The sequence below is a fragment of the Nothobranchius furzeri genome, chromosome 1 (assembly GCF_043380555.1).
Source record: "Nothobranchius furzeri strain GRZ-AD chromosome 1, NfurGRZ-RIMD1, whole genome shotgun sequence".
NCBI lineage: Eukaryota > Metazoa > Chordata > Actinopteri > Cyprinodontiformes > Nothobranchiidae > Nothobranchius > Nothobranchius furzeri.
The window spans coordinates 61,256,258-61,279,141 of NC_091741.1; the positions used below are offsets into that span (position 1 = coordinate 61,256,258).

General features: G+C 41.3%; 2 protein-coding genes across 4 annotated transcripts in view; one reads left to right on the forward strand and one right to left on the reverse strand.

Annotated features, from left to right (window-relative positions):
- atp7b (ATPase copper transporting beta) overlaps positions 1-10,509 on the reverse strand; it is a 272,095-nt gene extending 261,586 nt beyond the window's left edge. For all 3 annotated transcript variants that reach the window (XM_054739484.2, XM_054739483.2, XM_054739481.2), the window contains exon 1: positions 10,288-10,509. In XM_054739484.2, the coding sequence (XP_054595459.2) occupies positions 10,288-10,425 (138 nt within the window). In that variant the 5' untranslated portion in view covers positions 10,426-10,509. The remainder of the gene's footprint in view (positions 1-10,287) is intronic.
- Positions 10,510-14,623: 4,114 nt separating this feature from the next.
- Positions 14,624-22,527, forward strand: mcm10 (minichromosome maintenance 10 replication initiation factor). Its single transcript, XM_015953900.3, has 18 exons — positions 14,624-14,763; positions 15,580-15,622; positions 15,697-15,981; positions 16,087-16,275; positions 16,403-16,543; positions 16,663-16,870; positions 16,950-17,115; positions 19,136-19,303; positions 19,950-20,066; positions 20,155-20,348; positions 20,416-20,510; positions 20,649-20,762; positions 20,880-21,344; positions 21,486-21,616; positions 21,718-21,831; positions 21,908-22,053; positions 22,149-22,191; positions 22,287-22,527. Exons 2-18 carry the CDS (start codon positions 15,616-15,618, stop codon positions 22,368-22,370), a joined length of 2,667 nt encoding a protein of 888 aa, XP_015809386.3. The 5' UTR covers positions 14,624-14,763; positions 15,580-15,615; the 3' UTR covers positions 22,371-22,527.
- Positions 22,528-22,884: the final 357 nt, after the last annotated feature.

The window sequence follows — 22,884 nt, forward strand, 5'->3', positions numbered from 1 at the left end:
CCTGGAGCTCCCTAGTTGGGATGCTGCCCCCGCGACCCGGACCCGGATAAGCGGAGGAAGACGAGACGAGAGACGAAAATTAGACAAACCTATTTTCAAATTAGGTATTTGCTCTATGTTGATATATATTTCATAAACATTTACGGGCCAAGAGGAACATCAGCTGCTGATGGTATAATTTGAAGAAAAAAGTCCATTATGCTAACCTCCTCCCTTCATATTCAGAATTTTCTAGTTGTGTATAAAATGTGTATATTGTGCCTCTCTAGTTCTTAATAAAGGTTAAATAGATTTGAATTTAGTCATGTCACATGCCAGTGATTGTGTTGTTGTTTCTGTGTGTGTGTGTGTGGGGGGGGGGGGGGGGGGGGGGCACCACGAAGACTTTGTGCTTAGGGCACCAAAATAGCAAGCAACGGCCCTGGTCAGAGGACCTGGCATTCCGGATCTAACATGGGAGTCTCCGAAGGTAAGTAGTCCGACATAGATGGCGTTTCATGTCTCTTCCTTCTGAGGTCTCTCGTGGTTAGTTAGTCAAAACAACATCTTACACCCAGACTCGCCTCGCTTCAGATGGAGATTCTGATCTGACACACACACACACCAACACTTCAGCTCACATCCATATTCATCCATCATTAGAGAGTTAGTCCTGGTGATTGTTTCGAATAATTATAAAAATAAATATTCTTAAAAGTCCCATATTTCTCTTTTCTTGTCTCTAAGTCAATACAAAGTGTTTGAATAAAATTCCCTGTGGTAAAAACAACCTCTTCTGATTCTAAGGTAAGATTAATTTCTAGACCTTAATAAAGTGTAAGAATATACCAACTATATTCCGCTACACAGTTTTCCGACCCCGTTTCTGCCTAAGGAACCTTGATAAATGAGGCCCCTGGTCTGTTTCTGTTAATGGCTCTGGTATCCTTTTCATCGTGGTCCCTGCCTGCGGACTTCGCTAAGTGGGATTACTATTTCCTGATTGGGATTTCTATTGACTATTCTTCTGTGTGGGGGATTGCTTTTCCTCACTCCTGATGCTTCAGTGCCTGGGAACTAACTCTGTCTTCCTCTGCTGAGTTTTTAGGGCCTCTAAGATTGTCCAATGCCTCGTGGTCTTCTGCCATGACCCCGTGACCTTGGAAAGGGGGGGAGTTGTAATGTCCAAAAGGGTCAATTTTCACCTATGTATTGATCAACATAATAACCTTTATCTACAGCATAAATCCACTTTCTATTTGACCTTCCAGAAGGTTCTGTTCAGCACGTGTTGACATTCCATGAAGACAAAACATTCAAACAAACATTCTCTCCCAAGGTCCTACACTCTCTGTGAAAGCCAGACGCAGGGGCGGCGTAAAGCGGTGAAAGAATTCTAAGGGCCCACAGCTGTCAGGGGCCCAAAAAAGTTTCAAAGTTGAATAAAAAAAATTTAAGTTTAAAAATCACAAGTACTTTACTTTGCAGTATTTTTTCTCATTTAAGACATTAAACAGTCTTTTAGTAGCCTAGTGAACTAGACCAAATTCTTGCTTTGCAAAGGTTGGTCTAGGCATGCTCCATTGGAACCTCCACAGCTCCTACCAGGACTCTGGCTAGCCAATCACAGCTCCCTAGAGGGGTGTCAAACACATAAAGAGCTGTGATTGGTCCATAATGGTGGGCCAATCATAGTGCTCTATCTGCTTAGTGAACAAATCACAGAGCTTTATCCGCTTTGTGGGCCAATCAGGGCACTCTATATGCCTGGTGGGTGGGATGATGCAACAGAGTGAAACAAGAGTATGTCACATTCATTGTCCAGTGGAATGCGGAGATCATTTGAAAGACAACGGTAGAACCCGCCCCACAACCGAGAGCCGTCAATGGAGCGTGGCCAGACAAAATAATACATTTATTTAGTCTGGCTTGCCAGGCTAGTCTTTTAGTACAGTGGTTCCTAACCTTGGGGTCCTGACCCCCACAAGGGGGAGCCAAAGTCTTTCATTGGGTCGCCAGGACCTCTCCACTTTAAGGGGTTAAAACTTCATTTATTTTATTTTTTATTTAATGTTTACTAAATAAATTAGAGCTTAAATAAAATTTCTAAACATTTAATTAATGTTTGTGTAACATACTAAATCTTTACAGTTTTGTAATATTTATAGGGCCTGTGATCGTGACATCATCACCGATGCAGCGGCCCTTACTTGTTACTACTGTAAACAGCGCGCTCGTTCTTGTGGCTTAAATTAATCTATTATTCAATTCATCGGTTATATTACACAACTATAGTAAGTCGGTGCTTTGTTGTGGGCTGACACGTGATCGCCAGGAGCATAAAGGTGGAAAACAAGCTAACTTTTCACCGTTTTCCTGCTTGGAGGCAAAACCACGGAGACCAAGTAGCTAGCATAACAAAGTCTTGTCAGCTCACTTGGATCGCAGCTGTAAGACCACCAAACATCACCTTCTGGATGATTTCCAATCTGGTAAGTTACAGATGGTGTACGTTTTTATGCATCATTTCTTTACTTTAACCGCGACATGCACACACACACAGAGGCTACACGCATGTACCGGTAAACTAATGCGGTGCGCTGACATATAACACAACTTCTCCTGCTGAGATGAAGATTTGGATTGTTTTACTATAAAAACCAGCAAATAAAAGTTTTACCTCTCATCCGTACGTTTACATCCTCTCACACCACAAACAAGAAAGCTGAAAATATCCGTTATGCAGAACTGCAGCTGCAACAATATGTCATCAGTGCTCCGGTCTTGGGTCTTTCATGTGGATCAAAACCATTTATAACGCTGATTTTGTCCTCATACTGGACCCCAACGTCTTTATATAACGCATTACTGTATAACCCTGTATAATCCGCATCCTTTTTGGGATTTTATAATGTTGTTTAACACTTTCTTTCACCCAAATCTGCTTCTTCTCTGCGACAGTACCTTTTGTTTCACAGTTTGTTTACACTCGTCAAGCTTCCAACTTGTCTGCGCACATCCCAGAATGTTATGCGTAATCACGTGTGATCACAAGCCCTATTGAGTTAATAAGAAAATTGAAATCACTTTATTGACAACGATGCTACTAGCGTAACAGAACGGTCCCAGAACGGAGCTAGCTTGGAAGCTATCCAAAGAGGATGGGAAAATAGCCAAGCGTGAAAGAGAAGAGAATATGGATTGTCTCAGAAAGAAAAGAAGGACTTATCAAGACAGCTATCTGGAGTTTGGTTTTATTGAGTCAATGGACAAAGTCAAAATTGAGTGTGTAATTTGTGGTGAGAAACTAGCTAATGAAAGTATGAAACCCTGCAAACTGAAGTGACATCAGACAACCAAACACCCAGATACTGTGGGTAAACCCAGGGATTTTTTCCTTGGCAAAAAAGAAACTGTGATGACAAACAGACCCCCAGAACATCAAGGAAAGTTTTGCCAGAGCTGGAAGTGACCAAAAGCAAGCAACCATTTCATCGTTTGAGTGCACTCTTCTTGTTGCACAAGCTAAAAAGCCTCATAATATAGCAGAGACACTTATTAAACTGGCATGCATTAAAATGGCAGAAGTAATGTGTGGATCTCAGATTGTCAGTAAATTCAAGACAGTGCCACTGTCTAACAACATGGTAAAAGACAGAATTGACAGAATGGCTGGAAATGTTGAGAACACTCTAATAAAAAGTGTCAAAGCTAGTCCGTTTTCCATCCAGCTTGATGAAACCACCACTGTAGGAGAGGAGGCGGTACTGATCGTAAATGTGCAGTACATAGAAAAAAATGAACTGAAACAAGACATTCTGACGTCTGTCAATCTAACAACCACCACCAGAGGAGAATATATTTTTTGTGTTGTCATCACATATTTCACCAGACATCATCTTTCCTATAATAATTTTGTGGCATGCTGCACAGATGGAGCTGCTTCTATGATGGGAAAGAATAAAGGCTTCAACAGCCGCTTGAGAGAGAAAGCCCCCCACTGCCTGGTGTTTCACTGCATGACACACAGACAAGCCCTGGCCAGCAAACATCTCTGTGAGAAACTAAATGAAACGTTAAAGACTGTTGTGAAAATTGTTAACTTTATTAAAGCTCGTCCAGTAAATAAACGAATCTTTGCACAGATGAGGACGAGACGCACCAGACGCTCCTCCTCCATACGGAGGTGCGCTGGTTGTCACGGGGCAAAGTGCTGGAGCGTTTCATGGAACTTCAAAAGCCAATAAGAGATTTTTTTGACCCTTCACAACCAGAAACTACTGGAAGAATTGACAGATGGATTTCTAATTAAAGCATCATACCTGGCAGCATATTCAGTCTCCATAATGAAACAAACACATGCAGGGTGCACAGACCACTATAATGGTGTGCAAAGAAGCAGTGGATGCATTTGTGCATAAAGTGGAGTACAGAAAGAACAAACTGATGAAGAGGGATCTACAGCCCTTTCCCTCTTTAAGTAAACAAGCGGGGGGGGATTATCTGATGCTTTGATCCACCAGTTCACCCAGCACATGGAGCAGCTGCAAGAAGAGATTAAATCCCGATTTTTAGACATAAATGAACATGTCACAAAAGACACATGGGTGATGGACCGGTTTCTTGCAAAAGAAGAGGATGTGGAATATCTTCTGGCTGAGGACAAGCTTATGGACATCAAGTCAAATTCTCTCTTGAAGAAATTCTATGAGGAATATGGATACATGCAGTTTTGGCTTGTGAAAGGACATGGAGTTGCTCCAAGACTTGCGCTTCACGCAACGACCAGATTCATCCTGCCGTTTGCAACAACATACCTCTCAGAGACTGCTTTCAGTGCTCTTGTCACCATCAAGTCAAAAGCACGCAACAGGCTTGATGTGCACAGTGACTTTCGTTTGGCTGTCACCAACATCATGCCTGATATCCCATCACTGGCCCAGGAGTTACAAGCCCAAAGCTCACATTAAATGCCAAACTCTGTAGCTGTCAAACGGAACCATCTCAGGTGTTGAATGTTCATTAAAATTAGGACTGGTTGATTAATCATAGCATGTACAGGAAATGATCTATTCTGAGAAGTAGAATACTTGTTTATAGCCCACAATTTGCTCACATTTTTTTCATGAGTGAAAAGTTTACTGATATTAAGACAGGAAATAATTAGTACAGAAAAAGTAACACACTTTTAAGAACATTTTGCTCAGCTGACTGTTTTATTTTCAAGCGTCAAAAGTTCATTAAAGATAGGACTGGTTGATTAATCACAGCGTTTACAGTAAATAATCTAGTATAAACAGTAATATACACGTTTATGTACATTTTGCTCGGTGTATTTTTTATGTGTCAAACGTTTATTGAAAGGAATGATTGAATTATCAGTGGTTACAAGAAACAATGTGTTCAGAAAAGTAATACAAGCTGTTAAGCACATTATGCTCTGTTTGGTTTTGTTAATGACTTTCTTCTGTACTGGAGCCTACTATTACTGTTATCTATTGAATCAAAGCATATTAAAATGTGTTTGGAAAGAAGGAAAGGAGAAAGAGGACAGACAGAAGAGAGGGCGTCAGTATGTCACAAAGTTTTTCTCAAAGAAAGGTGGGTTTAGTTAGTGAGTGGTTAAATTCAACCTGTTTGCTAGCTTTGATATCCACAGTGAGAGGAACTATGTTTCATCTAATTATGGTAAATGGGTTGTCGTCCTTGTCCCTACCAGAATCAGCAGCTGATGATATGTCAGCAGGTGTCCCCTCACAACCCAATGAACCTCAAGAAGGTGAGCAATGTAGCATGTTAGCTAGCAGCCTCATTTAAGGGGGTCTGTGGGAATCACTTAAGGCTCTCTTCTCTATCAGTACTATTACAAAGGAATATAAAAAGGCTATTTTTGGTGATAAACACATTGTTTTTCCACATAATGATAATTATAAATATCAATCAGTAAAAATGTAAGATTGTTTTTGATGCTGGGCAGGTTGAAGCATTGCTATTTAGTCTGCTAATGTAACATAAATTACTGTGAGATTATTACTGTGAAGCACCTTTTTGAAGGTGCACCATACAAGAAAAAAAAAACCTCTTCATCTACTAAATACCTTGAAATGAAATGTTTTGAATCTGACTGAATTATGGGAGGTTTTACAAGATGTAATTTGTTGATGTAGCTTTTGGAACACAAACCAAAAATCAATAATTTCCAAATAATTCATCAGAGAGCAAAAATGAAACAAATGCTATTAATAATTATAATAAATAAACTTCATATAACATTGAACTTCATATAACATTGAACACAATAAAATATGAAATCTAGTATTGATCGTTATCGAGCATTATTAATTATATCACTGTAAATAATAAATCTTGCTGTGTACAATCAAGGCTGAATATATTTTTAGCTGTTTTTTATTGTTGTTGAGAAAAATGGGTTTCTAGAGACTTATACACGTATTCATTCAAAATTGTCCAACTTTAAAATGTTATGTAACCCTAACTGACTCCGGTTTGAACTGTGTGCTTATTCATTTTGTGTCTGTGATGAAGCCATGGAGACTTAATAAATATGTCACCTTGTGAGCAGTGAATCCTTAATTTTTTTCAGTCATACAGAAATACTTGATTTCAAGAGGAAAGACAGCTGAAAATGTAGTTATGTAAAGCTTTGACACAAAATGGAAATTTAATTAGATATCCAAATTTGAATTTTATCATCAAATAAAATTTTAGAATAAATACACACATTTCAAGGGAGTAATGGGGAAAAGGAGATTAACACCTTTCAGCATGTGCATTTCCTGCTTTTTCCAGCAGTGATATTGCTAATTCTGTTGAATGAAAATCACTGTTTAATGAGACAGCTGGTGAAAATGATATGTAAATTAGTAAGAATGCATGTAGACATACATAATTAAGCAAAACTGAAACACTAATATAAAGTATATATATTATAATTTTTTCTCCCTTCGAATCTAGGAGGGTGGAACCCCAGCTCCAGCTATGGACAAGCCCCCAGGGGGCCCTACTTGATATTTTTTCATGGGGCCCAAAATCTCTGGCAGCCCCCCTGGCCAGACGTCAACATTCTTCACTCTGAATAAGTGAAGATTCCATGATTTTATAGTTATACACTTACAATAATTATATGTGATTAATGAACAAGATGTTTAAATGAAATGCTTGAATAATCTGTGCTTAAGTCAATGAATTTAAAATGAATATTGTTCTTACAATGATCCATTTATATCATAAATCACTATGTGTTTGATTTAACAAGTTAATCATTGTTTACACTCATAAACATTACTTTATTACATATTACATATCACATATTAAGGTTAAAAACATCTTTGTATTTGCAAGAAGGCGTGGCTTTCTGAGGGATGTTGGTAAATACTCAGAAACGTGTCAAATTTGTCATGACTCCCATCCTTCACCCTCCTCTGCCTCCTCATTCAACCTTATTCAGCTCACCTGGTCCCCTCATCAAGCTACAGCCAAGCCCTGTTTTCCCTAGCAACCTCAGTCAGCACCACAATCAACTCCATTCATCTGACCTGTTTCTGTAATCAGCTTCATCCACTTCACCTGCTCCTGACTCCTCAGCTCATCACTTACACCTGCTTCTCCTGCTATAAAAGATCCATTCAGCTACCCAGTCATGGCCAGATTATTGAAAGCATTTGCCAGTAGATCTTCCAGCCATCCACCCTGCCTGATTTCAGCCTCCGGACCTCGTTTTTGCTCCTGACCCCTGCCTTGTACTCGGCCTGACTCCACGACCTTCGCCTGTCCTCCACCACGTCTCCAGCCTGTTCCCTGTTCTGCATGTCCGATCTGGTTTTGACCCTCGCCTCCTCTCCGACTCTGTCTCCAGCCTCGCCCAACTCTGGTAACTCTGCTTCAAATAAAGACTTTTTTATATATTTTTACTGTGTTTGGCGTCTTCACAGGTCTTCTGAGTTCTGCTCGTGACAAAATTCTGATTGGCCAAACTTGGCCAGAAATCATAACAAAGTAGTTTAATAAAACAAGAATTGCTTCCCGATTAATTCGGTTCCCAGCTGAGCCCCGATTTGGCTGAATCGGGAAAGAAGTCTCTTTTGACACAACCTCCTTTGACCTTAAGTCAAAACCTTTCTGCGACGCTGCAAGTGATTACAGACACAACAGCTCTTTTCAGAGCGACTTCACGCCTAATCTGCAGACCCCTGTCATGTTCTGTGTCCTTGTAGTGCCCATCCCCCTCCAGGTTTCCCCCCAGGTGTCTCCAGTTTCAGGTGTATTAGTTTGCTTATCTTTAGTTTTCTGTACATTTATGTTATTTAGTCTATCTTTCTTTTGTACGTGTTTCTCTCCCACTTAATTAGTTTCTCCTGGTCACTTTGGTTCACACTCCCCTCCTTTGCTTGGTTTTCCCTTCCCATTTAGTTCACTGATCTCACCGTTCTCTCCTCATTTCTCTCTCCCACGCACCTGCTCCTCATCTCCTAATCACCCAGCCCTGTGTATATAACCCTGTCTGCGTCTCAATGTTTTGTCGGTCCATTGTTGTATGTGTCAGCGTTGTTCTGGCCCTCTCTAGTTTCCCCAGGTTCGTGCTCATGTGTGAGCTTTTTTGTTTATTTTGTCAGTGTTGTTTGAGATTAGACTGGTTTTGCACTCTTGGATTTTTACCCATCATCTTAAATGAATTTTCTCAAATCACTCCTGCCTCGAGTCATTTTGGGTATTCTGCATCTTGGGTCCAACCCTCCTGCGTGACAACCCCGGGTTGCATCTCATGTCCGGGGAAGCTAAACTCAGAGGAAACTACTAATCTCTGAGAATCGTGGTTTCGACATCCGGTGACCTCACCACTCTGACCGCAAACCTCCGGACCGCCGGGAGCAACTTATACATAGGGTTGGGCATCGAGCATCAATTGAAACCGGTTTCAACTGTTAGTTTTCCCGGAATCGTTCAAAGTATTTTTTTTTTCGATTCCTAGTTTTGATTTCTAGAATGCCGACAGAAGATGAATCCACGGCCGATCTCCGTGGAAAAATGTGTCAGTTTTAAATCAAATATTTATCTAAATACCCAGAAATTCAAACTGCTGAGAAATGGGGGGTGTCTAACAAGATAAAAGCAGATCTATGTTCTAAACATTTACTTCAGATTATTTGAGGCCAACTGCCCATGAATAATTTATTTATTAGTGTATCTGTCTGTGCAAGTCTGTGAATGAACTCAAGCTACCACCAAGAGAACTCAGACCCTTACACAGGGAATTTTTCAACCAAATTTTATTTTGATATCTGTTTAAGCATTCTGATTTTGCCTATTAAATGGTAAATGGTAAATGGCCTGTATTTGATATAGCGCCTTCTAGAGTCCTGGAACCCCCCAAGGCGCTTTACAACACAATCAGTCATTCACCCATTCACACACACATTCACACACTGGTGGGGATGAGCTACGATGTAGCAACAGCTGCCCTGGGGCGCACTGACAGAGGCGAGGCTGCCGAGCACTGGCGCCACCAGTCCCTCCGACCACCACCAGCAGGCAATGTGGGTTAAGTGTCTTGCCCAAGGACACAACGACAGTGACAGACTGAGCGGGTCTCGAACCTGCGACCTTCCGATTGCAGGGCGAGCACTTAACTCCTGTGCCACCATCGCCCCATTAGTTTAACATTTAATGTCAAACTTCCAAAACTCTGATTTAAAGATTTAGATGTGAATTTAAATGAGACTTTATAATATGATTTGGTTTTATTTCTAAACATTTATACATAACACTGTTGTATGCAGAATAGATGTAGTAAAAGTGACTTTTCATTTTATTATGAGGAGCTTTTTATGTATTTCTTTACAATCAGTTCCTGTAAGTGCATAAATCTCCAGTTACATGCTGGGCAAGTAACTCTTACAAACCTTGTTGGAGCTCAAATCCCATTTCAATCAGATGTTTTTTAAAATTCAACCAAATAAAATACATTTCTGAGAGAAGGTACAAAAATGTCATACATCCAACTGGCTCTTTAGAATTACACGTGAACACAATTCTGGCTTATCGCTTGAGTTATGAAATCTACATCCCTGAATTTCAGTTAAGGATAAGTAAAGAAAACTAAAATGGAAGCTGCAAAACTCTGAATTAGGCTATTATCGATGATGGCCGTGTGAAAAGTCAAAAATAAGGCAGTATATGTGCTGGAAGCTAAACAGTTTCTTATTACTGCACCTTTTCCTTCGGTACTGCGGTGTTTCAATCACAGCTTTGATAATAAACCTCGTATCATCACGGATGTCGCAGGCCTACCTTCAGTTCTGACGCACAGGGTGTTTTTCCGCAGAAAAAGTCGCAGGTGCATTCCGGTTTAGAGCTACAATCAGCCATGCAGAACTGCTCTCCGGTACCGGAGGACGGCGGGTTTTGGGAAGACTTTGAGGAGAACATGTTGCTTCAGTGTTAGGAGAGCGTGTGTGTCTATCTGCGTGTGTGTGCTCACTACTCACAGTCGGGGTAAAAGTCCTCATAGAGACACAGGTCTGATAAGAATGAACGGCCCGAGTCGCTATTACGTCGTTTTCACACACCCGTTTTTCGCATTAACAAAATCTAATTTAGGAAATTTTTTATGTTGCACGATTTTTGCATGCAGAGAGGTAGTTACACTATAAAACAAACAAAATAAAGTTTGTAAAATGACCAATAAAAATTAAGTATTATTCAAATTAAAATAATTGTCTACAAAGACAAAAACTTTTCTTAACCAGTTTTCTTAAAGGTTTTCTGTAAAGTTCTACAAAAGGTTCCAGTTAAATTCTAGAAGGATTGTATGGAAGCCAATTTCTGCCACTGCCAATCAGCTGCAAACGTGTTTCATGCCTCTTAACCAGGGGCGCCTCCAGAAAATTTTGATAGGGGTGGCCAGATGGGACCAAAGACATTTTTGGGGTTGCTCACCAAATTGATCCTTGTGGTAACTCTGGGAGAATTTAGCCTGCAGCAATGTACTGCATTGCACCTTTATTCATTTTTATTAAAATAGCAGTACGTATCCAAAACATTTCACTTAAATTTTACAAACACAAACATTTTAGAAAAATACATTTCAGTTATTTAAAATGTTATCCCAAATGTAATTAAAACATTTTTTAGGTTTATTCACCTGTGTTGCTACGTTCACACACAAAAAAACATAAAATAATTTAAAAAAAAAAATTGGAATGGTGAGCAGCAGAAACGCATGTAGTTTTTAAATTCTGATTATTTCTTTACTCATTAATTGTAAATTTCTTTTGTTTTACAATTATGTCTTGAATAAACAAGATCAATATATGATTTGTCAACACTGGCTTTTCCTGGGGGGGGCAGCAATTTTCTAGAGGTGGCCATGGCCACCCCTTGGGGGCGCTGTTGCTCTCAACGTTCTGTGGAGATTTTAGAAAAAATTAATAAAGTGGTTATCTCACATTTGTCTAAAACCTCGGCTAATAACACAGCTCAGACCTGAAAACAGCCATTTGACCATCTGGTTGTCGGTCTTGCTGAACCGCCATATTTCTGCAATTCCATGTGAAAATGGCAACTGGTGCTTAGCGCTCTCTTGTTTCCTCTGGCAATGTGGGTTTTCGGTTCCAGCAGGAAGATACCTGATTTTACATTGGTTATTGAGGTAGCATGAAAAGGTTCTAATTAAAAGGAAACCATCTTTAACCATCAGTGATCATCTTTGTTCGAATGGGAGCTACAGGAGGGGTGAAGTGTTCTGTAACTGTGTTAGCGTTCAAAGCTTAGCTTGTTTGCAGATTTGATAACAGCTTTCAAATAAAAGAAAAAGTTGTTACATGGTATGATTTTCAAAGTTGTGGAGATACAAAGCTATGAAAGTCATTATGATTAATTTGATATACAAAAAGTGAGTGAGACATAATAAAAGTCCAACATTTACATAAAACAACACCAAATATTTGTATATTACATATGTTCTGTTTATTTCCTGTTGATGTTCAAAACTTACATTTTGTTTAAATTTAGAAATTCATGTTTACAAAATTGACTTTGAACTGGAAATCATCTTTTAAAGGTACCATAAAAATTCTGATGCACCAGCCAATAATGGCTGGATTTGGGTGATTTAAGACTTGAGTTTTCTGCTTCATTGTGCCTTTATCAGGCATTTTAAGTGTTTTCTATCTGAATGTTTAAAACGGTAAATAAATCCAATCTTACTTATTGTAGAGAAATGATAAATGGCTTATCAAGTCCAAGACTTCAAAGCACTTTACACTACAGTCAGTCGTTGGTCCATTCACACAATGGTGATGAGCTACACCAGCCACAGCGGCCCTGGGGCACACTGAAGCTGCCATACACAGGCACTACTGGTCCCTTTGACCACCACCAGCAGGCAAGGTGGGAGAAGTATATTGCCCAAGGACTCAAGCACAGAGACAGGCAGAGTCTGGAATTGAACTGGCAACCCACTGGTTCAGGAAACTATAAAACCAGGTAAGACAAAAATTATGTATACATTTATTTATTTATTTATTTATTGCATTTTTAACAACTATTTTAAACGTTTATATGACACTCCAATCTAAAGGACTAAAAAAAATTATTTTGTGATGTGAACTGTCAAATTTTAGATTTTCAGTCAGATAATAGGACCCCAAAAAGTTGTTTTTAAACAAAGGCTAATTATAATTCACAGAGAAAACCAAATCAGATTTATTTGTAAAATGGACCAAAAAATATTTATATAATTTTTACATGAGCTCAACTATTATTAAAAACAGTGAATGTTTGTGAACTGATCTGGGAGCAGCAGATTAAAGATTAACTCTGCTGCTGCTCACATGACTACTGCTGCTTTGTTTTAGATTACAGATCCACCTGACCATCACATGGTAATAAAAACCTAAACCTGACTTTTATCCACATCATGTCCTAGTTTTTAGTTTTCATTTATGTATTTTACTGTTACAATTAGGCCAATAAAGTCTAAGAAGGTGTGACAGGATGTTTTTCTGATTCATCTGCGTCACAAACCAACTGTACTAGAGGGGAGTGGATGACTATAATCAGAGGTTACCTTTGTTGAAAGACAGGAGATGGTTTTGACCACTGAGTTGAAACTTCAGCTCTTTGATGACTTTTTGTGATCCACGTAATGCTGACCGAGAACAAACCACGACTAAAGGAGCCTTGAAACCTAAGCCATTCTTGCATACATGTATTTTCTAGTAAAAATACTAAAATGCACTCCACTGTGATATGGCTGATGACCCAGATGACACCAAAGGACCTGGACTAATGCTTGTTTCATAGGTCTACATGTGTAGAAGTTCTAACCTGCATTTGGGGCGGGCCAATAGCAGTCTCTTGACTACTTTTGCAATGTGATGCAAAGGACAAGTAAGGTGGTTGTCATCCACATCATTTCTCCTAGGTCAGGCTAAGGCTGAAGAGAGGCTGCAGAATTCCACATAGCTGCTCTGCACAGGCCTGAAGGACTCTGGGGATGACATCTGGACCTGGAGCTAGGTTTTATCTCTCCTGTGGCATCTTCATATGACTACTGGAGCCAGACAGGTGGGAGGGGCGAGGTTAGGGGAGCAACAGCATCTACTGATGTAATTTATGACAAGGATGAATTTGCAGCTGCAGGATCCATGATTCAGACAAGGAATACATGAATGAGGTGTGAGAGAGAAGCTGTGGGTCAGCAGAAGGTGGGCTGGGGACAGGTTGGGCGGATGCTGAACTGAATTGTTTGAACAACATGTTCATTGACTTTGTCTAGACCTCCAGCTGTCTCCCGTTCTCTGCTTAAAGCCAGTGATGTTCTTCATCCCCAACTACATAATTTATTTTTCTTGCTGGAGCTTGATCTCCAGTGTTTTTCTGTAGGTCCCCTTGTTTCATATTTTGGTATCAGCTAGTACTCTCATTCAGACAAACCCAACAACACGGTTTATAACTTTTCTTTACTGTTTATATTCTGGTGCTAAATTATCAAGGAGATCTTCGTGTGAAGATTAGAAGCCATCACTGAGCTAAAGACCACCTTCTCTTCGGCTTAGTGTTGACAGAAATTTATGCCGAGACTTCCAAACACAACTCTTGACAAATAATGAGCTACTTGGGAATAAAAGTAAGTTCTTCATTTAAAAAATATTGAAGACAAGCTGTTATAAATATGATATATTTCTTTGATATGGTACTCTGACGAGATATGCCGTTCATCATTCTTTTATTTATTCAATTTAAAGCTTCGCTCAACAGTTGTCTGTTGCCCACAATGTCTGTTTTACATCTATTGTCCACTTGATGGTGCAGCTGCGCAGTAAAACAAATGAAGCACCTAACGACGTGAAAAAACCTGATCAGTCCTTACGTTTTCTTATCCCAGTAAAAGTAATTTATCGATTTTTTACTATATTAAATGAAACAAACGTTAAGTTTACGAACGGGTAAAAACAAATTTCTGAAGGTTTTCCAAATCTTCAATGATTTATTGCGTTTGACTTAAGTTTTTTTAACCAGGCAAATATTTGGGCACCTATGACCACTTAGACACAACATGGTCCTTCGTTTAGCGCCACTTTGGATTAGTCTTTTAGTGTAAAAGGACACTTTACAGCATAACTAGTTGTCGTATTAAATAAAACTCGGTGGTTTGAATAAAATGTTCATTAGCAAAATATAAGACTTATATAGAAAGTTACGCAAGCCCTTTAATATTAGCTGCGGACTAGCTAGAAGGCAGAAAGCTGAGCTTCTGTAGGGGTAAGTCGTCATTTTATCTGTCTGTAAGGCGAGTTACTTTGGTTATGTTTATCGGTTTTATTTCTCGCATAAGAAATTGACATTTTAAACACAATGACAGCACGTCATATTTAACTAGTAGCATCCAGTCTTTCTCTGTTCAGCCCTTCACCGGGTTAAGAATGCACTCAAATAAAGACCTCGAGGAAGTGAGTAAAAACAAACACCACAAATAAAGTTTTTCAAACCAGTTTAATGACTGACGTGAATCTTCATTTCTCAGTTTCATCCCATCTAGTCTGCCTAAAACCACAGACCGGCATAAGTTCTGATTTTACGGTGGTTTAGGGAGTTAATAATAAGATAATAATAATGACAGCACACAAAACGAAAATTTATGAGTTAAATCAAATTACGTTCTCAAATGAAAGCGACAGAATAGTTGAGTGAATATTACAATAACCCCTGTAAAAGTGGGTTATTAATTGTGCCAGTGGTGCTGCAGACCAATGAAGTCTCTGAAGTCCAGCTAACAGCAGAAGGTGTAAAAACAATGACACATTTTGTCTTCTAAATATTAGTTTAGAACAGGAGAAGAGCTCAAACTGCAATTTGTGGTGTTTGTTTGTATCAGACAGAAGAAAGCTTTAGAGATATCTGTCATCATTTCTCTGCTCTCACCTTTGCAAAGATTTTGTAATAAATTCTTGTTAAATCTTTTAAACACACTTTTGGTAAAAATATCTTTTTTTTTGTTCAAAATACTGAGAATGATTAGTTGTGTTGTTTATATTCGTCCCTTCATTTCATTAAAATACAGTAAAAATTATCTTTCAGGGTTATTTGCTTGGCTCGTCTTAAATCAGCACTGAAATGGACTGTAAGTAGTGAATTTAAAGCACAGGACTGTTGGGTTTCAGAGCAAATGGTCACTTTATAAGTTTTCCTACTCAGGTGAGGATGATCTTGACATTCTGACGGCCCTATTGGATGAGGGCGATGATGTTGGTGAAGCTCAACATGGCCAGGAACAGGTGGACGACTGGGATTGCCTGTTTGGTGCGGACGGTGATGAGGAGGAAGAATACAAGGAGGGTAGTGAAGAAGAAGCGGTGGCCAAAGAGGATGTAGTGTTGGAGCTGTTTGGAGATGTTGAAGACATTGAAAAGGAGGAGAAAAACATAAAAGGAAAAGGAGGTGCCAATGAGAACCCGAACCAGTCCAAAGAGGATTTACAAGGTTTGATCTGAAGTTGCTACTACTTAAATCTGCATTTGGTTCATCCACAGTGGAATTTTTCTAAGTTTTTGTGGTTTTGTTTCTGTATCGTTTCATCTCGTTCAGAGGAGTTGAGGAAAATGCAGAAGCAGATGCAGAAACTTCAGCAGCAACTGGAGGCAAGCCACAAAGTTCCAGCCGCTAAAACCACTACAGCAGCAAGTCCTAAATCAGAGGTCCTAAAGCCATCCCTGACCCAGCAACCAGAACCCAGACGGGTCAGAGCCAAAGCAATTCCAACACTGATGCAGTCAGGTAAACATTTTGCTGCTCAACAATCATGCATATTTTTCAAGTTAAGCTTTTTTTTTTAATCATAAATTCCTAAATTCACCAAAATCCTTATTTTTCTGGTTCTGTTTCACCATATTTTTTTTACCAGCATCAACATCTTCATCCACTCCAGTCAGAGCAGGAAGCTCAAATCTCCAAGAATCCACAGATTTTTTATCTCAGCTCAACAACGGAGATTTGTTTAAACGAAAACCTCGAGTGGCTCACAAACTCAAAGCATCCTCACCTGGTACTTCTACCCTTCCATCGTTTAGCCATTCACCTTCAGATTATTCAGGTCTCACCAGCTGATCTGTCAGTCAATGCTGCAGGTTTCATCTACAAAAGCTTTTTCTTCAATGTTTTTAGAGGACAGAAAACCACTGGTGGAGGTAAAGCTTGGCAGCTCCTTCCAGGCATTAGAAAGCAGCAGCCAGGCCCTGGAGCGTCTCCTCTCTCCTCCTTCTTCCCACAGCACACATGCACCAACTGCATCAGCAGGACCTTCTAAACCTGCTGCTCCTCTTCCTCTACCCAAAGATTTAAATATTGAGAAGTACTCAGGCCTACGGATCAGGTCAGAGCACTAACGTAAGAGGAACCTTTGTTCTGTTAGTGATTCATACAACATCTGTGGGTTTCTTGTTGGTTTTCAGAAGGCCACGTGTTTCCTCGAGTGAGATGGACCGCAAGATGGCTGACCGCCGCCTGATTCGCCTTTCGCAGGTGCCAGAGTGCTTAAAAAGGGAGAAGCTGGAGGATAGCGACTGGGTGACGTTTGCAGTTCTGGTCAACAAAGCCACGCCTCAGAGCAACAGCAGTGTAAGTGGGTGATCAGATGTCTGGCAAAGTTCTGTTTTACAGAGCGGGCTGTACAGATGACCCTGAATTAGGGTCGCTCCATAGAAAAGACCACAGTGTGATAAATATAGACCATCAGGAAAATGCATGGGCTTTTTTAATGGAGAGAAAAATCTTAAAGAAATGTTTTTGTCAGTGAAAAACTGGTGGAGGAGATTTTGTTTATGTTTATTCATTTAGCAGACGCTTTTATCCAAAGCGACTTACAATTTATAACCTATAGGGCATGTTGTGATCTGTGGGGGAAACCGGAGTACCCGGAGGAAACCCATGCATGCATGGGGAGAACACGCAACTCCACGCAGAAAGGCCACAGCCGAGTTTCGAACCTGCAACCTTTGTGCTGCGAGGCAACAGAGCTAACAACTGCGCCACCATGCAGCCCCATGCAGGATTAATCTATAGTAGAGTCAGCCAATGGACTGGATGAGCTGCCGATTTTCATAACTGATATCTAGAGTTTTCCACATTATTTAAATGCTAATCTGGATCATTAATACCAAACATTTCGAAACCTGATCAGTTATTCAGCACAAAGTTTAACTAGGCTGATGTTTAAGAACATAAATATACATTCAAACCAGGACCATGACTAGACCCGTTCTATAGGACCAGGACTAGACCCGTTCTATAGGACCAGGACAAGACCCGTTCTATAGGACCAGGACAAGACCCGTTCTATAGGACCATGACTAGACCTAATCTATAGGACCATGACTAGACCTGATCTATAGGACCATGACTAGACCTAATCTATAGGACCATGACTAGACCTAATCTATAGGACCATGACTAGACCTGATCTATAGGACCATGACTAGACCTGATCTATAGGACCATGACTAGACCTGATCTATAGGACCATGACTAGACCTGATCTATAGGACCAGGACAAGACCCGTTCTATAGGACCAGGACAAGACCTGTTCTATAGGACCAGGACAAGACCCGTTCTATAGGACCAGGACAAGACCCGTTCTATAGGACCATGACTAGACCTGATCTATAGGACCATGACTAGACCTGATCTATAGGACCATGACTAGACCTGATCTATAGGACCAGGACAAGACCCGTTCTATAGGACCAGGACAAGACCCGTTCTCTAGGACCAGGACAAGACCCGTTCTATAGGACCAGGACAAGACCCGTTCTATAGGACCAGGACAAGACCCGTTCTATAGGACCATGACTAGACCTGATCTATAGGACCAGGACTAGACCCGTTCTATAGGACCAGGACTAGACCCGTTCTATAGGACCAGGACAAGACCCGTTCTATAGGACCAGGACTAGACCTGATCTATAGGACCAGGACTAGACCCGTTCTATAGGACCAGGACTAGACCCGTTCTATAGGACCAGGACAAGACCCGTTCTATAGGACCAGGACTAGACCCGTTCTATAGAACCAGGACAAGACCCATTCTATAGGACCATGACTAGACCTGATCTATAGGACCATGACTAGACCTGATCTATAGGACCAGGACTAGACCCGTTCTATAGGACCAGGACAAGACCCGTTCTATAGGACCAGGACAAGACCCGTTCTATAGGACCAGGACAAGACCAGTTCTATAGGACCAGGACTAGACCTGATCTATAGGACCAGGACTAGACCCGTTCTATAGGACCAGGACAAGACCCGTTCTATAGGACCAGGACAAGACCCGTTCTATAGGACCAGGACTAGACCCGTTCTATAGGACCAGGACTAGACCCGTTCTATAGGACCAGGACAAGACCCGTTTAATGGGACCAGGACTAGACCTGAGCAGTAGGGACTATGTGGTCCTGTTTGGGGGGATGGAGGAAACACTGGTAATAACCTTTAGAACCACAGCCCTGTTCACACCCTTCTTAATAAAAAGTCATTTTCACTAACAGGAAATATGTGAGTCAAAATTTTCCAGAGATGCTTCATGCGTTCTGCACTGAGGGCTTCTGTTCCTGTTTGACTCCGCTAACATCTTTGCAGGGCAAAACCTTCAGCATATGGAAACTCAGCGACCTCCACAACCTGGAGGTCTTTGTGTCTCTGTTCCTGTTTGGTGACGTTCACAAGGAGCACTGGAAGATGGAGCTAGGCACGGTCATAGGACTCCTAAACCCCAACTCCATGAAGCAAAGAGATGGATACGACGGGGTGAGTGTGTCCTCTCACCTTTTAGGAGCTGTAGGAGGTGTAGTTTAGTAAATATTTAATAAATAGTTGTTTTCATCACTTAAGTTGCAATCAGACATCCAGCCGAACCATAGTCTGATTTGAGGATCCAGGCTGGAGAACAAGAACACCTTTATTTGCATTTTGTAGTTTATTATGTAATTATTACATTTTTGTTTGTTTTTGTTTGGCTTCATAAGTCAGCCAGGAAGAGCTGTACAGCCACTTCTTTAGGGAAATTCACTGCAGCATGCACTGGGGTGGGCCTGTGGTTTTCTATCAGAGCAGGAAACCGTAAAAAGATGGATCTTTACTTATTGTAAGCTGGATAAATGAAGAGTAAAACACAACCTTTAAGGTTTAGACACTGGGCTGTTGTCTGTAGGATAATGGTGCAGCAGTGGCTTGTTGATGTCTTTAGTTTAACAAACAATTCAGTCATCTCTACTTTGCTGTTAGACAATCAGTCTAAAATTATCACTATCAGTCTTAAAACAGCGACTCGAGCTCTTAAACAACTCTTTAACCAGATTCAACCTTTGGCAAAGCAGGGATGAAGGTCGAAAGTCTTGTGAATGCTGCAAGTTGATTCTCCCTCCCTAAAACAACAGCTTGTGTTTCCTCACAGGTGAGTTTGACGGTGGACCACTCCCAGAAGGTGCTGGTTATGGGTGAAGCTCAGGACTTTGGGACCTGTAAGGCTGTGAAGAAGAATGGAGAGCCGTGCTCTCAGATTGTTAACATGGTGGGTCCCTGCTCTCCTCCAGGCTCTGCTACACTTCTTTCTTTATTCTTTCATCACATGTTTTTTTTCCATTTGGACGTTTCTGCAGTACGAATGCCAGTACTGCCAGTATCATGTCAGAGCCCAGTATAAGAAGATGAGCTCCAAGAGAGCAGAGCTGCAGTCGTCATACTCTGGAAAACCCCCCAACAGGGTGAAGGGGAGGGGGGGGCTCAAAGAGCGCCTGTGTCAGGATGGTTTTTACTACGGCGGCGTGTCCTCCGCCGCCTGCGCCGCTTCTCTGTGAGTAAATGTCAGTTTAACTCATCGTCCTCATTTGAACTTGTTTTAACAAACGTGCTTGCTGCAGAACGACGTCCAAAGTGAAAAAACCTGCCCAGAAAACTCTGGATAGCCTGTTCATTAGAGGTTCGGCTCAGCTCATCAGTCAGGCCAAGAGGCTCGGTGAGGACTGAACGCTCTAATTTCATATAAACATGTTCATAAACTTGTCTTATTTACTAATAAGATTTATTCAGTTGTCATAAAGTTTGTTTCTGCTATGAATGAAGGACATTCTGATGTTTAAGTTTCTCTGCTCAGCCATTCAGTCGGGCGAGGTTTCCGGTTGCTCTGACGATTTTAAGACCTTGATGTCTGCGCCAACACCAGGAGCTCTGCAGCTGAAGAAGCACCTGTCTCAGAGCAGCCCCTCAGGTACAGGACCTGCATGCAGTTCGGTGTTTATGTTTGTGTATTAAAGAACACATTTTTAAAAAGGTATTTCTTGTATCCAGTACTCTGACTAAATAATCTTTATCGACCTTCTGTTAGTTCCCAAAGACCCAGCTGGAGCTCCACTTCAGTCCATCTCGGCCTCCGATCTCTTGAAGCAACAGAAACAGAGGCAGCGTGAGCTCCTCGCCACCCGACAGCAGAGAGCAGACGAAAGGAGGCAGCAAATCTCTGGAGGCGTCAGGTCCACACAAGGTGGCTTAATGTCCCCAAAAGCTGCTTCTGAGGTCCCTAAGGTGACTCGGAGCCCCGCAGCTCCTCACACCCCAACCCTGGGCCGAGGTTTCGCCCAGGGAGATGACATCCTCTTCTTTGACAACAGCCCTCCTCCAGCTCCGCCTTCCAGCAGTCTCAGCCTGTCAGCCGCCAAGATGGCCGCGCTGAAGAAGCTGAAGGCCAAAGGAATGGGGCTGGACAAAGAAGACCCTAACGCTGTGAAGAGGAAGAGGAGCAACAGCAGTGAAATTAGCGCTAGAGTGGAGAAGAATCTGACCTCACCCACTGGTGGGTAAAGACTGGTCCTACAGAGAACTTCCCATAAGGAAGCATGGGGCTGGCTGGTCCGGCTAACAAACCGCATGAATCAGTGTATTCACACCGGCCCACATGGATTTAAATCTGTTACGGTCTGTTTTGTTGACTCAGGCGAATCATCTTGTAATGATGAGGAGGAGCCAGCCCAGAAAAAGAAACGCGAGCAGCTCGAGTACATCCAGTCAGAAGAGTTCCAGAAGATCCTCAATGCTAAGTCTCGACACCAGACTGTGCTGCAGGCGGTACGATGCCGGACTCTAAATGCGCCGCAGATAAAAGATCGGCATTTCATTTTCTTCATGAAGCTGCATGTTTGAAACACGTTGATGTGAATCTCTTACAGGCGGAGTACCAGCTGCAGGAGCGCTACTTTGATGTCCTGGTGAAGAAAGAGCAAATGGAGGAGAAGATGAGAGGAATCAGAGAGATGAAGTGTCGAGCGGTCACCTGTACAAAGGTGCAGCGTCGTTTGTTTTAAGGTGGTCCTGTCAGAAGCTGGAAACCTTAACGTCTCACATTTCTGGTTCCTCTAGTGTAACTACACCTACTTCAAGCCAGCAGACCGTTGTGTAAACGAGAACCACGCCCTGCGCTGGCACGATGCTTTAAAACGCTTCTTCAAATGTCCCTGTGGACAGAGGGCCATCGCTCTAGACAGGCTGCCCCACAAACACTGCAGGTAAACTGGAAACTTCTCACTGTTGCCTTCTTCATGCCACGCTTCCAGTCACTCCTTTGTTCTTTGAGACGCTGAAAACTGTTGTTTTGTTTTAGTAACTGTGGTCTGTTTAAATGGGAGCGTGACGGGATGCTGAAGGTAAGACCCAAAATATCTAGAGGTTGTTTAAATATCTACTGGATCTTCTGAGGTCAAATTAATCAGATTGTGTTTGTTAAAACATTTTCTTACAGGAGAAAATAGGGCCTAAAATTGGAGGAGAACTTCTTCAGCCTCGAGGAGAAGAACATGCAAAGTTCCTCAGCAGCATGAAGTGATTTCTGGAGGAGCAAATGCAGATTAGAGACATTTGTTTGTAATGATCGAAGTCTTAATGTTTCTACTAATCAAGTTTTTAAACATTCATTCTAACCCAATATGTACTGGATTTACTGGAGAGAGACTGAATTAAACTGTTCTCTGTGCTGAACTCAAGTGGTGCTAAATGGTGACTTAGAAATGATTGAGCACGTTCCAGAGGATCAGTGATGAAGTGAGTCTTAGTGGAGTGTACTGTTCTTGTAGAAAGGCCAAGTAAGAGAAAGAGAGAGAGAGAGTGTGTGTGTGTGTGTGTGTGTGTGTGTGTGTGGGTGGGTGGGGGGTAGCAAAATTCTCATTAACCATGAAGTCAGTTTTAACAAAACTCATAATTTACAAACAACTCAATTTCAAGATGGCCACCACAGCTGATTAAATTAACAAAGTCAAACAGTCAGGTTCGTGAGTATTAAGTTAAACTCAGATGTGCTGTTCATTCACATCAGGTGGTTGCTGACAGATAGGTCAAGCGAT

Coding starts and splice junctions, on each gene's coding strand:
- mcm10 (XM_015953900.3), top strand. Junction 19,304..19,949: donor AAAGAGATGGATACGACGGG/GTGAGTGTGTCC, acceptor GTTTCCTCACAG/GTGAGTTTGACGGTGGACCA. Junction 21,617..21,717: donor ACCAGACTGTGCTGCAGGCG/GTACGATGCCGG, acceptor AATCTCTTACAG/GCGGAGTACCAGCTGCAGGA.